We start from the raw sequence: 14,444 nt of genomic DNA, 5'->3' as shown, positions 1-14,444 counted from the left end.
AAAAGGTGAAATATACAATCTGATTTTTATTTCTGATATGGGGTGTTTTTAAGTGGGGGTGAAAATGTCCTAAAATTAAGATTGTGGCAATGGTTGAATACCACTGCACACATACTACAAACTACTGAATTGTACACTTGAATTGGGTGAATTGTATATTATGTGAATTCCATCTCGGTGAAAGTGAAAGTCGCTCAGTCGTGTCCAGCTCTTTGTAATCCCATGAACTATATAGTCCATGGAATTTTCCAGGCCAGAATACTGAAATGGGTAGCCTTTCCCTTCTCCAGGGCATCTTCCCGACCCAGGAATCGAACCAGGGTCTCCTGCATTGCAGGCAGATTTTTTTACCAGCTGAGCTACCAAGGAAGCCCTCCATCTCAATAAAATTGATTAAAATAAAAAAGGCACAGTTCAGATTTGGCCCAAGGGCTGTAGTTGGCAGCTCAAGATGACTGTCATATTTCTTTTCCTGTTACATGTATCCCCTGAATGAGCTGAAGGGAATTCGCATATCAGCACTTCAGGTTGGAAAGCTCTACCACGCAACACTGGAGTCCCAGAAGTGTGTGGTGACAGGTCCCTGTGTTTACATGGAACTTATTAAAACCCCATTTCTAATACAAGCCAGACTCATACTTTCTGCTCCCCAGTCCCCGCACCATGATGTCGTTCAGTTAGGGAGACCAGGTGCTGCACCGACGAGGATCAGATGATCAAAGACCCTGTATCCTTGAGGTGGCAAAGACCTCAGGGTTGAAACAGCCCTAAAGCAAAATGTCCAAACTAAAGTTCTGCTGGGCCAGCCCTGTGAAAGCGGACAGATTCTGGAGTTTGCTCAAAAGATGAAGGAAAAGTATTCTGCTCTCTCCCCTACTCCCACCACTGCATGCCAGGTGCTGACATGATTCACTCACTCCATTGAGGAAGTTTGTGAACTGGCAACTAGGATCGAATCACCAACAACCAGATTTACAACAATCCACTATCTCTCCAAGAACAGTCTTCCATGTCAACCAAACAGGAGAAATGAGTGGGGAGCTGACAGAATCCACGGCCCATGCGTCTTTCAAGTCCAGTGGTGGACTTTTTCGGAATTCCCACAATGTGTGGTGCTGCTTTGGAATAATCACTTTCCTAGGGACCTGGAGCCGCAGCAGCACCCACTGGCCCCTTTCTATCTGCAGACTCCATAGATCGGGAAGCCAGGTGGGCATTCACAGAACACAAGTTCCATCAGGGCACAGAATTTTGGCCGTTGTGTTCAAGGTTATAACCCTAGCACCTAGCACATAGGAGTCAATCACTATTTCTGAAGTGGACCAATGGGTGACTATCTAAAATCTAGAAAATATTGACTCCAACTACCCAACCATAAAGTGGGGAACTAACCACTAGCTGGTAGTCCCACTGGACCTAGAACACAAGCACATGAGTTCTAAAGAAACATTTCTTGGATTAGAAACTCTGAAAGGTGAAAAAAATCACAAAATGTAGATTAATTTTTAAAAATAAACACATCCACTAAAAACAGAAAATCATGAACATAAATCATTACAAGGGATGAAGATGAAAATGTCTTTAATCAATAATGAAAAATGCTAAACACCCTCCAGAAGATGCATTCCATTTAGTTAGACCACAGAAGATTTTAAAGGTTGTCTTTGAATTAACTGTTGAGGTTTACTAAGCTATTTTTTTTCCAGAATACATTTAAACCAAGCCTTTTACTGCCAAGAGAAGAAAAGATGCACAGGGAATAAAAACATTGCTTTCTTATTACCCCCTTTTCACTAGAGTCATAGAAATTGCTCTCCAAACATAGCTGGACTGAACACTCTCCACCACGATTGCATCGACCATGTCAGATACTCGAGGTACGTAGTCATCAGGAAGTTTCAGAGATTCCAGGGTGAAAAAGATAGTATCATCTAGCACCCCATTTCTTCCCTGCAGGCTAGTAATGCAGACCTGTAATTACAAACAATGCAAACGTTTATGTAAAAGGCTCATGCACTTTCACAAGGTCTGCACCTCCTCACTCAGGATTTAATCTGTTGTTTAGTCGCTAAGTCCTGTCTGACTCTTTGCGATTCCATGGACTGCAGCACTCCAGGCTCCTCTGTCCATAGGATTCTCCAGGCAAGAATACTGGAGTGGGTTGCCATTTCCTTCTCCAGGGGAATCTTCCTGACCCAGGGATCGAACCAGTGTTTCCTACATTAGCAGGCCGATTCTTTACCACTGAGTCACCTGGGAAGCCTGGATTTAATCTGTAGGTCACTCCAAATCAGTGATTCCCAACATGGCTGGCACATCTGAGACACCAGAGTGGAGCGCTTTGTAAAACTACTCATGCTGAGACCCCATCTCACATCAATTCAGTCAGAATCTCTGTGGATTCAAGTCTAGTATTAGAAACCCTGCTCTAAATATAACATACTCTGTCCATTAACCTCCACAGTAACAGCAGTGAGAGTGAAAAGGATTGAGTAAGAAAGGAATGCGGTGGTAAATAGAACATCATTTCCCCCACTTTCTCTGTCACATTTCAAGCTTCATCTGTGAAAAGTGAAAGTGAATGCCACTTAATCGTGTCCTACTCTTTGCGACAGTCCATGGAATTCTCCAGGCCAGAGTACTGGAGTGGGTAGTGTTTCCCTTCTCCAGGGGATCTTCCCAACCCAGGGATCAAACCCAGGTCTCCCACATTGCAGACAGATTCTTTACCAGCTGAGCCACCAGGGAAACCCTACAAACTGAATTTCTATTAGTCTCCAGGACCCAAACCACACCCAGTGTTTACTGTAAGATCTAGTCCCTTCACCCATGACATTCATTCTTCTCCAGCAATTCCCCAAACATGGTTTGTTTTCTGTTCTGTTGCTCTCAACATTTTAATACCTCTCATATAAACTGTATAATTTAGATCTTAATTTTATATATATATATATATATCTTAATTATATATAATTTAGATCTTAATTATTTTTTTTTCTTTAATTATTTCCTTTCAGAAGCACCACCTTTTCAATAAAAAAATAAACTCTTAGGCAAAGAATGTATTTTCTTTTAGGTTTCCCAAGCCAACCAATAGAATCCCAAGCAGCAAATTATCACCACAAGCAGGCTAAGCCAAAACAAACAAGGGCAACATCAGATGAATTACCTTGTGCACGTGCTTGTGTCTCAGAGGCTTCACTGAGAGGGCCTTTCTGCTTTGTGCGTCTGGCTGGATGGAAAATACAACTTCTACTCGGTCACCCTGATAAGGTTCAAAATCTAAAACCACCAGGGAGAGAAATCAAGTTGGAATTATCTCACAATGTTGTCATGTGAAATTTCACAAGTTACTTTGATGCTGGAATACCCTAAAGTAGATTCTATGACATTGAAGGTCCATTTTGAACATTTAAAAACAGGTAACCTGCAAGTCTTCCTGTCAGAAAGGAATTTTATAATGTTTTAGGCATTGATTCTCTCTCCTGACTTCAAGTCAACTGGGGAAAAGCATTAACTGTGCATCTCAGAGCAATCTTTGTTGAGAGCAGCACAGAACCTGATCAAACTGTTGGTCACATTCACACTCCTTCTGGAGAAGAAGGAAAGTACGTAAGAATATGCCTGCCTGTGTTCAAACCTTAACACTGCCCCTTACTCAATTGACTTAATTCTCTGGGCCTTGATTTCTTCATCTGTAAAATGAGAAGCATAATAGTTGTACTTACTACATAGAATTGAAGGGACAATTAAAACACATATAATAGTATTTGGCACAGAAGCAACACCAAATACATGTTGATTGCTATTAGTGGGAGCCATAGCAGAAGATGGTTGGATGGCATCACCAACTTGATGGACATGAGTTTGAGCAAGCTCTGGGAGTTGGTGATGGACAGGGAAGCCTGGCTTGCTGCACTCCATGGGGTCACAGAGTCAGACACAACTGAGTGACTGAACTGAACGGATAGCAGAAGAACATATTGCTAGAGGAAGAGACAATTTTCTCAAGGGTTTTGGACCAACGATGAACTCTATATAATTTACATTTTTCAACTGTCAACAAATCTTTACAGATTTTACACAAGTTAAAAGCGAGTCACAGTGCCCAAATGTACCATGGAGCATTTGAAGCCAATAGAATTCTCAAATGCTGCTATTGAAAGTGAAACTTGATACAACCACTTCAGAAAGCTGGCAATATCTATTAAAGTTAAATGTTTCTGTACCCTATTTCTAGTTCCATCATAGCCCTTTCTTTGTTCTCCTTGGTTTCATCACAACTAAATTTTAGAAGGACTGAAAACCACACGAGGGACCTCTTGTCTTCTTTCTCTCCACATTTCCTTTGTGTGGCTTTCTATAATATCCATAGGCTAATAATTCCAGTAACTGGAGCTCTAACCAGTTTCAGATCCATATATCCAAATGGTTACTCAAATCATTATGTTTAAAGCTGGGCTCTTGCTAGTCTTCTCATGTGCCCAGTTTTGCTCCTTGGTCTTTCCATATCTCAAAAATGGAAACTCTACCCTTACCATTGTTCCAGCGAAACACTTAGGAGTAACTCTTGACTCCACTTTCCTTCACACCAAATGTCCAGTCCATCAGTCAATACTTTCATTTCTAACTTCAAAGTATTTCTAAAATCAAAGCAATCCTTACAGCCTTCCTTTCTACCAGTCTTAGCCAAGTTTCCATCATCTCTCACCAGGACTATTTCAATAATAGATTCCTAACTTGTATTCCCAATTCCATCCCTGTCCCATGTAACCTGTTCTCAGCATGACAGCCAGAGCGAACACATTAAAACATAACTCACTTCATATCACATCATTGTTCAAAGTTCATCCCCCCCAAAAGGCCAAATCCTTAATATGATCTATAAATCCCTGTGTAGCTCACCTCCTTACTTTTCTCTTTAAGATATTTATTGAAACTTTACTTTTTCAGTAAAACCATCCCTAATTTTTCAACCCATAGCTCCCTAGATTTATCATTATCCTAAAACTATGATTCAGCAGTTTCAAGCCTAGTCCTAAGAATCGAGCCCTGACAAAGAAAATCATAGGTTCACAAAAAAGACTTATATAAGAATGTTTTTTAGCACCTTTATTCATAATAGCCAAAAGCTGACAGCAGCCAACATGACCTTCAATAGGAAAATGGAGAAACTGTGATGTACAGAATGAGCTACAGACATATGCAACAACATAGATGAATCTAAAAATACACTTCTGAGTAAAAAAGTATTAAAGAAGTATATATGTCTGATTTCATTATATCTATAAAATTCTAGACCTCCAAATTAAATATATGGTGGGGAAAAAAACTCAAAACTGTATTTTGCCTTGGAGATGGGGGCGGGGATTGACTGGGGAGAGGCATGAGGGTAATGTTTAGGCACTTGGATTTGTAAAAACCCAAAGACACTCCAAAAAAAAAAAAAACTAAAAACAAATGATGAACTTGAGCTGCTGACACACATGTTGCTGACACAGATATGATGCCTACTCACAATGCTCCAGCCATCCTGCCCCTCCTTCTTTTCCGAGGAAATGCCAGAATTTTTCCATGTCAGGACTTTTCTCACATTTCTTCCCTGTGAAATATTTTCCCCAGGTGGTTCCTTCTCCCTCAGGTCTCAGCTCATGTGTCACCTCCTCAGAGAGGCCTTTGGTAACCTGCTGTCTATAGTAAAGCTCACCTCACTTTACTCCCAGTTTTACTATCACAATGCCTTCCTCAAGTCCTGGAGAGCAGAAAACAATCTGTATCGCTTTTGTGAGGGGGGCTGGGGGAGGTTTACTTGCATATTGTCTGAGTTCTACCTCTTTCTAACTCATTAGAATATAAGTATTATGAAAACTGTACCTGGAACAGAGTGAGGTACTCAAATATCTGTTGAATGAACATAAATAAGGAAAGAACATACACGGACTTGGCATGATGTGGAACAAACAAAAAAAATCAACACAATTTTTCCTTCTTTTAGATTCCTATTATGTTTTAAATTGTAACAAGTTTTTACCATTTTCATTGGGTTTTCTAATTAGATTAAAAACAGCTATTCTGACATTTCTAAATATGACTGGCTAGGTGCTCAAGTCTTCTTTTTCATCTACTCTCTCTTTCACCCTAGACAGTCTATTACTTCAATTCACTCGATTTATTTTGCAGCAGTAAATCCCTCCACCTGTGCTTTGAGTCCCATCCTCTCTTTACAACCAGGGACTGTGTTTTATCAGTCCTTCCTGCTCTCTTCTTCACTTTCAATTAATCCCTTTGGCATTAGCAACATGTTCAAGTGTTTCCCATCTTGAGAAGAATTCTTCTAGCAAGGGCTATCATTGGTGGTGACTTCCTGTTGACATGGTTTATAGGGACCAAGAGATTGCCTTTAGAGCTTAGCAATCCAAGAGGCCTGCCTCTTCTCTTAGCATTAGGTATTTCTAACTAAATGGGTCTAAGATCCTAGCTGCCACTAGACAATCATTTTTGGGAACTTCTCTTTGGACTTAGGTACAATATTTTTACTTATATTCATCTTTCAAAATCCAGCCTGGCAAAGGGTTGCAGGGGTACGGAGACCAGCTGGGAAATCACCTCACCCAGGTAGCCTTTCCCAGTTCTCTCCATAGCAGTCAATCATTCTCTCTCCTCTACTCAGTAATGTGGTTTTTTTTTAAAAAAAAAAAAAAAATTCTTTTAATCACATTCTTTTAATGTCAGTCTCTCCCAGTTGGACTATCAGCTCTTTGCAGGCAGGGTTTAGTAAAGTCTTAGTTATCTTGGTCTTGCCAATATCTAGCACTCTATCTTGAGCTGAATTAATAAATTGAAATAGCATCAACAAACCAACAAATCATTGCTTTAGGCATAAAATAACAAAGTGTTATACCTGATAATTAATGGACACACACACACACACACACACACACACACACTTGGAATGTGTTGGAGGAGGTGAAGACGTAACCATGGTTGGCCCACAAACTGGACCTGGGCACTTGGAGGCTGCTCATCTCTTCCACGGTCCTTGGAATGTACGTTCCACCTACCGTTCCCACGTTTCAAGGACACAGCCTTGACAGAGTAACGTATCACTGAGACCATTTGGGTGGTATTCGTGACTGAACTCTGTTAAGACCTCTGTATAAAGTGTTGAAATTCTGGCAGGGGAGGGTATAGATCTACTTGTACACTCAAAATAAGGCTCATACATTAAACTCCCTTGCTTATTAAACCTGCTCCCTACCCATCTGGAGTGGCCTGCCTCTTTCTAGGTCTCTCCTTATTTTCCATTACAGGACCAGTTTGTGAACCAACAGAAAGGTACAAGGTTACTTCCAAACCTTATTTTAAAGCTTTTGAAGAATTAAAAAAAAACATTATCCCTGTATACTTGTATTAATAATATTTTTCAGTTAGATTAGAAATTCAATGCCTATAGGAATGGAAAAATTACACAAATACTAGTGATTACATCTAATAAATGACAATGCAACAAATGACAGGATGAACTTTTAAAAATATAACACATCTATCCCTTGCTGTACATAATTTTTAACTCCAAAAGTTCACCTCAAGTATTAAAGAGCTTCCAGTTGGAGTGAAGGACAATGGAGAAGTAATTAAATCCTCTTACCAGTTAGTGTTAAGCATGTCACAAATTTGACCCTGGAAATGATGCCTATAACCATCTTCAAATGCAATCTATAAAATTAAAAAATAGGTAAAACCTAATTTTAAATTTAAAAATTTTTTGGCTGTGTCCCTTTTCTGTCCACTTGAAACTATCACAACATTGTTAATCAGCTATACCTCAATATAAAATAAAAAGTTTAATTAATAAAAAAGACAAAGTTGGAGCATTTCAGAAGAGATTATTTACAATGTTTGAAATGTCTTTGTGAAAAGTATCTTGTGTATACATTTGGCATTTCCAAAAATCTCTTTTGCATTGCTTATTAAAGGAACATTTCAGCAATCTAGTAAAAATATATATGTAAATTGTACCTTTACAAACAATATCTAGAGAGAAGTAAGCTGTGTGATAAATGAACTCAACACCTTCCATCAGAGAGTTCATACAGCCAAGTGAGATTCTAGTACAGGAGTCTGGCAGTTCATCACCGTGGCTATTATCACAGAAAGCATCCACCTACGAGAAGAAGAAACACTTACTTCACACATAACAAAACTTTAAAAATCAGAAACATATGCTTAAATCATTGTTTTTTAAGAAAGAGTTTAAATAGCTATAACAAACAGTGGTGAATATATTTTACATAGCAAACATATCATAGACATGAGATGATAAAATAATGCCTGAGCTTCATATATTTTTATGTTTTAGAGCAGTTTAGGAAAATTAAGCATCAGTTCAGTTCAGTTCAGTCATGAGCTTCCCATATATTCCTTTTCTACACTCACAGTTTCCTCTGTTACTAGTATCTTGCATTTGTTCAATCAGTACATTTGTTCAATTGATGAACCAATATTAATTATATTTAATTAAAGTCCATAGTTTAAATGAGGGTTCACACTTTGTGTTATGCTGTCGTATATTTCTAAAAATGTGTCTGAAAACATTATTTGTGCACCAACAAATTAAATGCACTGACCATATTAGATGCAAAAATAAAAGATACTATTCCTGCCTGTATGAATTCATAACCAAAGGGGAGAAAAATGCAAAAATAATGAATTCAAAGCAAGTTATGACAAATAGTAAAAATATGTGCAAAAACTGGCTTTGGGGAATTCCCAGTAAGGAAAGAATTTATGATTCAGAGAATACAGGACAATTTCTTGGAGAAAGTGGGATTTGACCTAGGCTGTGAAAGAAGAGAAAGATTTTACTAGCCAATGAGAACAGGGCTGAGGACAAGGGAGATAGCAAAGGAGAGAAATCACATGGCAAAGTCGTGAACAAGGAGGAAAATCATAAGATTTCAGATCATGGCACTTTGTGGGAGAGTGTTATAACACAACACAAAGTTGGGAAAATAAAGGCGGGGGGAGGGCATAGCTCTAAAAGACAAGTCAAATTAGGACTTAATTTATCTATAACAGAGAGGCATTTGAAAGTTTTATTATTGAAAATAAAAAAGTCTTTATATTTTTCTTTGCTAATTACACTAATAGTACATGTTCATTGTACAAAAAATACAAGGCAGAGAAAAGAAAAAAAAAAACCAATTATACATAATCTGTAAACCCAACAGCTTTCTGAAGATAAGCATTGACCATATTATATTCTGGTACTTACCCTGCTCCAGATGTTTTTACTATGCATAAATATCTATGCACTATTTGAAGGAAAATTTAATAATATATATACTACTAATGCACCCTCAAATGATCACAAGTATGTCAACAATTCATCAAAGCACCATGACTGAGGAATAAAAGTTGCATGAAAGGGGATTTTTGCCTTTTCATCCTAGAGTTAGAATTATTTCTGTATTATTTTATGTGTATATAAAACTTTCCAAATTTAGAGAAAGTTTATATTAAGCATTCAGTTGAGAGCTGCTATCTAAATAATAGAAATACTACTACTACTACTAACAACATATATCTTAACAATTTAAGAAAGAAAGGCACAAAGGAAATTTCAATGTTTTCCATCAACCAAGTTATATAACAAAAATCCATACTTTACAGTGAAACCAAGAGGGACCCCGTGGGTCTTTCCTGGGAACAGACCCTCTGTCCCCAACTCCCTGCACTCTGCCTCTTGTTTGTAGAAAAGCTTTAGCTTCCTAAGCCTTCTCCAACTTCCAAAGAGCAAATTTAATCAGAGAAATAAGAAAACGCAGAAAGGAAAACAGTCAAGTAAGACAAAATAATTGTTTAGCCATAAAACAAGGCTCTTCAGTTCCTCCACAAGGACTATAGATAATATTCTGAGCCATATCCTTTGAGCTGTTCTGCAGATACTGAAATCCCCACCAGTCGGCAGAAGTTAATTGCATGCTGACCACCAGCACATAGACCTCAGATCAGTTGGAACCATAAGGTTAACACTGTTGACTTCTGAAATACCACCCAGTTCCTCATCACCAACCTATCAGAAGGATATCCATGAGCTGATTAGGCACACTGCTCCCCCTCTTCCCTAGCATGAAAGAAACTTGAATTCTACTCTGAATTACGATTGTTCCTTAGGGCATCAGTCTGCCATCTTCTCAGTTTGCTGGCCTTCCAAATAAAGTCGATTTTCCTTGCCCCAACACCTTTTTTCTAGACTTACTGGCCTGTCATGGGATGAATAGAATGAGCTTGGACTCAGTTACAGTAGGAGACAAAATTTGTTGGAATATATAATATATATAAATATATAAATATGTTGACAATGGTTTAAATTATCCTAAAAAGCAAAAAGCTTATTTTTTAGAGTTTATTTATTTGTCCATGCTGAGTGGCTTTTGGAATCTTAGTTCCTCAACCAGGGATTGAACCTGGGCCCCTTGCTGTGGAAGTGCCAAGTCCTAACCACTGCTCAGACAGGTTGAATAAATAGAAACAAGGTTGGAATCCCCCAGGAAAAAAGACAGTCCCCAAACTTATCTTACTTTGATTGCTTTCAATCCATGAGATGTTTCATTTTCCTCCACAACTGCAGTAACCTTTTGCCCAACTTTCAGGAGCACATTGCCAGTCACAACATCACTGCTGAAGTAGATCAACTCATCGATCAAGCCATAGTTACTACAGAACTTTGTCACGACTCCTTGCACAGTTTTTGACTTGGTGTGACCTAAGAGATAAGTAAAGGTTTCATTAATCTTAAAAGCAAACACACATTATAAAGAAGCCCTACCAAAGGAAGATGGGCTTCCCAGGGGGCTCAGTAGTAAAGAAACTGCCTGCCAATGCAAGAGACTCAGGAGGTGCCGGTTCAATCCCTGAGTCGAGATCATCTGGAGAAGGAAAAGGCAACCTACGGGAGGGGGGATCGGGATGGGGAACACATGTAAATCCATGGCTGATTCATGTCAATGTATGGCAAAAACCACTACAATATTGTAAAGTAATTAGCCTCCAACTAATAAAAACAAATGGAAAAACAAATAAATAATAAAATAAAATAAAAAATAAGATGGTTAAAAAAAAAAGAAAGAAAAGGCAACCTACTTCAGTAGGTTGGAAAATCCCATGGACAGACAAGCCTGGCAGGCTACAGTCCATGGGGTCACAAAAAGTCTGACACAACTGAGCATGCATGCGTAGATGATACCAAAAGAAGATATAGCAGAAAATGAATTAAATCTAGAAATAAATTGGGTTAGATTTAAGATACAGATGACAATGAGAGTAGAACATAGTGGTAAAGTGTGCAGGATTTGGGAGGCAGGTTGCTTAAATTGAAATGCTGGTTCCACCATTTATTTCTGTTTGGCACACTGGCTCCATGCCCAAGGCAGTGGGGCTTTGAGGTGAAGAAAGCTGAGTCTGGAGCCTGACCTGATTTCAAATCACACAGCTCTTCCCGCTTACCTAAATCTGTGTAACCTGGGGTTTATTTCTTACCCTCTCTGAATTTGTTTTCATATGTAAAACCAGGGCAATGACAATGTGAATTCACAAGGGTGAATCTTAAATGGTCTCACCTTACTGGCCTCCCCAATCAATAGAAATTGACTAGACGCCAGACAAGAAATTCAGGCAAGACTTTATTGGGGCCCTTGATGCAGTTGGGGGGGGGGTGGGTAGCTAAAGAAACAAAGTGTCTTTACTTCCTCCCTCCCAGAGTCTGGTGGCAAGCAGGCTCCTTATGTGGGGTGTGGGTAGGGGGTGCGTCCAGGGGTCAGGCCTAAGGGGTGGCTTAGGTAGTTTGCCCACCCTTCTGGTGATGCATGCAGGGGGCAAGCACAGTATCCTGCTTTTGCTCCCAATCCCCTGCTTGTGCTCCAGGCCCTTCAAAAGTGACAGTTTAGTCTCTTTGTATCTTTTGGGTCTGGAATTTGCCCCAACTGCACATGCATACAGTTATTTTTAGTCCCATACAGTTTCTTTGTATTTTGTTGCTCAAGGAGAGGTGTGTACAGGTGCAAACATTGCAGCACTGCAGCAACTTGGGTCCCAGGTTCCAGCCTGTCTCATCACCACAAAAAATAAGATAATTTTATCAGGTGATAAGAGGCATTAACTAGCCTTATTATGTAAACATTTCACAATATATACATATATCAAATCATCACATTTTACACCTTAAACTTACAATTTTATATGCCAATTATATCTCAATAAAGTTGGTGGGAAAAGGTCGTTATAAATATTGACTGACACATACATATCAACTGCTTAGAACTGTGAGTGCCTCCCACCAATTAGAGCTTATATGTTAGTTGCTATCGTGGTATCTACATCTAGACAGCCTAAAGCATCAACTGTTATATAATTTTACTGTAATCAACAACAGCACGAACAGCAGATCTGGAAATTCTTGAGCAACCCACCAGACAAAGCACATAAAGAGATCTGGGGATTTAAATCTAGCCCAAATGTGCATCTGAATCACTCGGGTTTATTTTCTTTTATTTTATTTTGTGAACAAACACACCTAGTAAGCCATAATTTGGGATCTGAATCTAGAGGTCAGCCACGCTATGAACCACAATGCTTGACCAAAGACTTGGATGAACTGATTGGGGAAGGCTAGGGAATACCTTGATTATAATAGATTATAGAATCACAACCGAATAAAATCCTGAAAATTTGAAAAAAAAGAAAAAAGAAAGGGGAGGAGTCACATTTATTACTTTAAATCATAGCACTGAAAAAAGAGGAATACAAGAGAGACAGCTTCCACTCAAGCACATGATAACTTGTCAAAGACTCCTGTGTTGTTCCTTGGGTAAAAGGGAGGGGAATTAAGGGATGAAGCAGTGTCAGCTAAAAGCTACGCAGCAGCCTTCCATCGCAAACTTCGCTAAGACTCAGCCGCCTCTCTGGGGCTCAAACTCCTACAGAAGCTGCAGGGAGATTCGGGCACCTGGGAGCCGGGGCCCTGCTGAGGGAATGCTGCTGCTCAAGAGCCATCTCTGGCAAACTGCCACCCTAGGCGAGCGCACAGTGGATTCACTCCCATGGCATGAAGCGCCTGCGGCGGGAGCGCAGAGGTCGGGAAGCGTTTGCAGGGCCTGGAGTCTGGGTGTCTGGTGACACCGGCTGGGGTCCGCTCCTCCCTGCCTGTGTCGCTCTGACCCCGCTGTCCAACGGATCGACAACCCTGTGACTTCTCTCGGGGAGATTTTGAAGATTAAAGCACGTGGATGCCCCTGAGCCCCTGAGCCCAGGGCTTGGCCACAGACAAGCACTCAGTACACAAGAGAATTAATGCAACCAGAGCAGGGACGCCACTCTCCCAGCAAACCTTTTCATTTTAAGGGATTCCCACCAACAAAATCACGCCTTCTCAATGGTCCCCGAGTCATCCCCTCAGTGCCAGACTCTGGGGCAAGTTTTTAGGGCACAAAGGTGATCAAGTTAAACGCGGCCCCTGCCCTCCGACCGGGGACAGATGTATGATTCGTCCACTTGCCTCCAAACACGCGCTTTTGTGAAACCATAGCAGATTCACCCTGTACGGAAAGGCCGTCGCAGCACACTCGCAAAACACAGGCACAATTTCCAAAGGCATCTGGGGAAATGCAAGGGTGGGGCACAGCTCCCCAGGGAGCTTCTCAGTCAACATATTAACTCTAGACTAGGGACTCCGGGTTGTGTTCAGGGACTCCCCACATGGAGGTGCCGCCTGGGACACACAGCGCCCTTCTGGGCTCATGCGGCCTAGAACTAGGAGTGGGATGCACCGCTAAGTACTCAAGGGGAAGGAAGGGATGAGGTGAGTACCTTCCAGGAGCCTCTGATGCTGCGCCCTCTCTGCTTCCGACGAGTCCACCTTCCTCCAAAAGGCAAGAGCCCTGGAAATAAACCGGAGCATAGTCCTGTAGTCAGGGCGGCCTGGGCTCCGCGTGACAGTGGGCACGAGGCTTGCTTCTGTCTAATCCTCTGCCTCCAAGCCGCACTCTGATCACAGCCGCTGCCCAGAGGCCGTGCCTGCCTCTCTGCACCGCCCAACTTCTAGTAAGGCCCTCACACAGGACTTGGCTGGAGCTGCTCTACTAAGAACTTTACGGTTCCCACCCTCCAGCCAATCCGGGCGTAGGCCCCTGGGAGGAGGGTCCTGAGATGTAGTGGGCTGGTGGGCGGGACTTCGTGGCTCCTCCCATCACAGAAGAAAGTGGAAACCTGGAGGCCATGCTGGAAGTCGCTTCCAGTCTAATCCTTTTTTGCATCTCTTAGGGTAGACAAATTCGCCCATGGGCTTCTGCAGGGAGGGCCTGGTGCCTGTTTTGGAAGATGGCGCCGCAGCTTGCCCTGAGGATGGAGGCGGGCTCCCAGGTGTGGAGCCCCATCCCTCAGGGCCC

The 14,444-nt window shown here is 41.0% G+C and overlaps 1 protein-coding gene across 1 annotated transcript; it reads right to left on the bottom strand.

The window, feature by feature from the left end:
* Positions 1 to 1,563: 1,563 nt before the first annotated feature.
* CT55 (cancer/testis antigen 55) lies at positions 1,564 to 14,093 on the bottom strand. The gene is made up of 5 exons (XM_043460081.1): positions 13,867 to 14,093; positions 10,584 to 10,768; positions 8,020 to 8,164; positions 3,170 to 3,282; positions 1,564 to 1,971 (listed from the first exon to the last, which is right to left on the bottom strand). The coding sequence occupies exons 1-5, from the start codon at positions 13,955 to 13,957 to the stop codon at positions 1,780 to 1,782; spliced, it is 726 nt and encodes a 241-aa protein (XP_043316016.1). The 5' UTR covers positions 13,958 to 14,093; the 3' UTR covers positions 1,564 to 1,779.
* Positions 14,094 to 14,444: the final 351 nt, after the last annotated feature.

Source organism: Cervus canadensis, chromosome X, assembly GCF_019320065.1.
Source record: "Cervus canadensis isolate Bull #8, Minnesota chromosome X, ASM1932006v1, whole genome shotgun sequence".
Lineage (NCBI taxonomy): Eukaryota > Metazoa > Chordata > Mammalia > Artiodactyla > Cervidae > Cervus > Cervus canadensis.
This window is presented reverse-complemented; position numbering and strand designations above follow the sequence as displayed.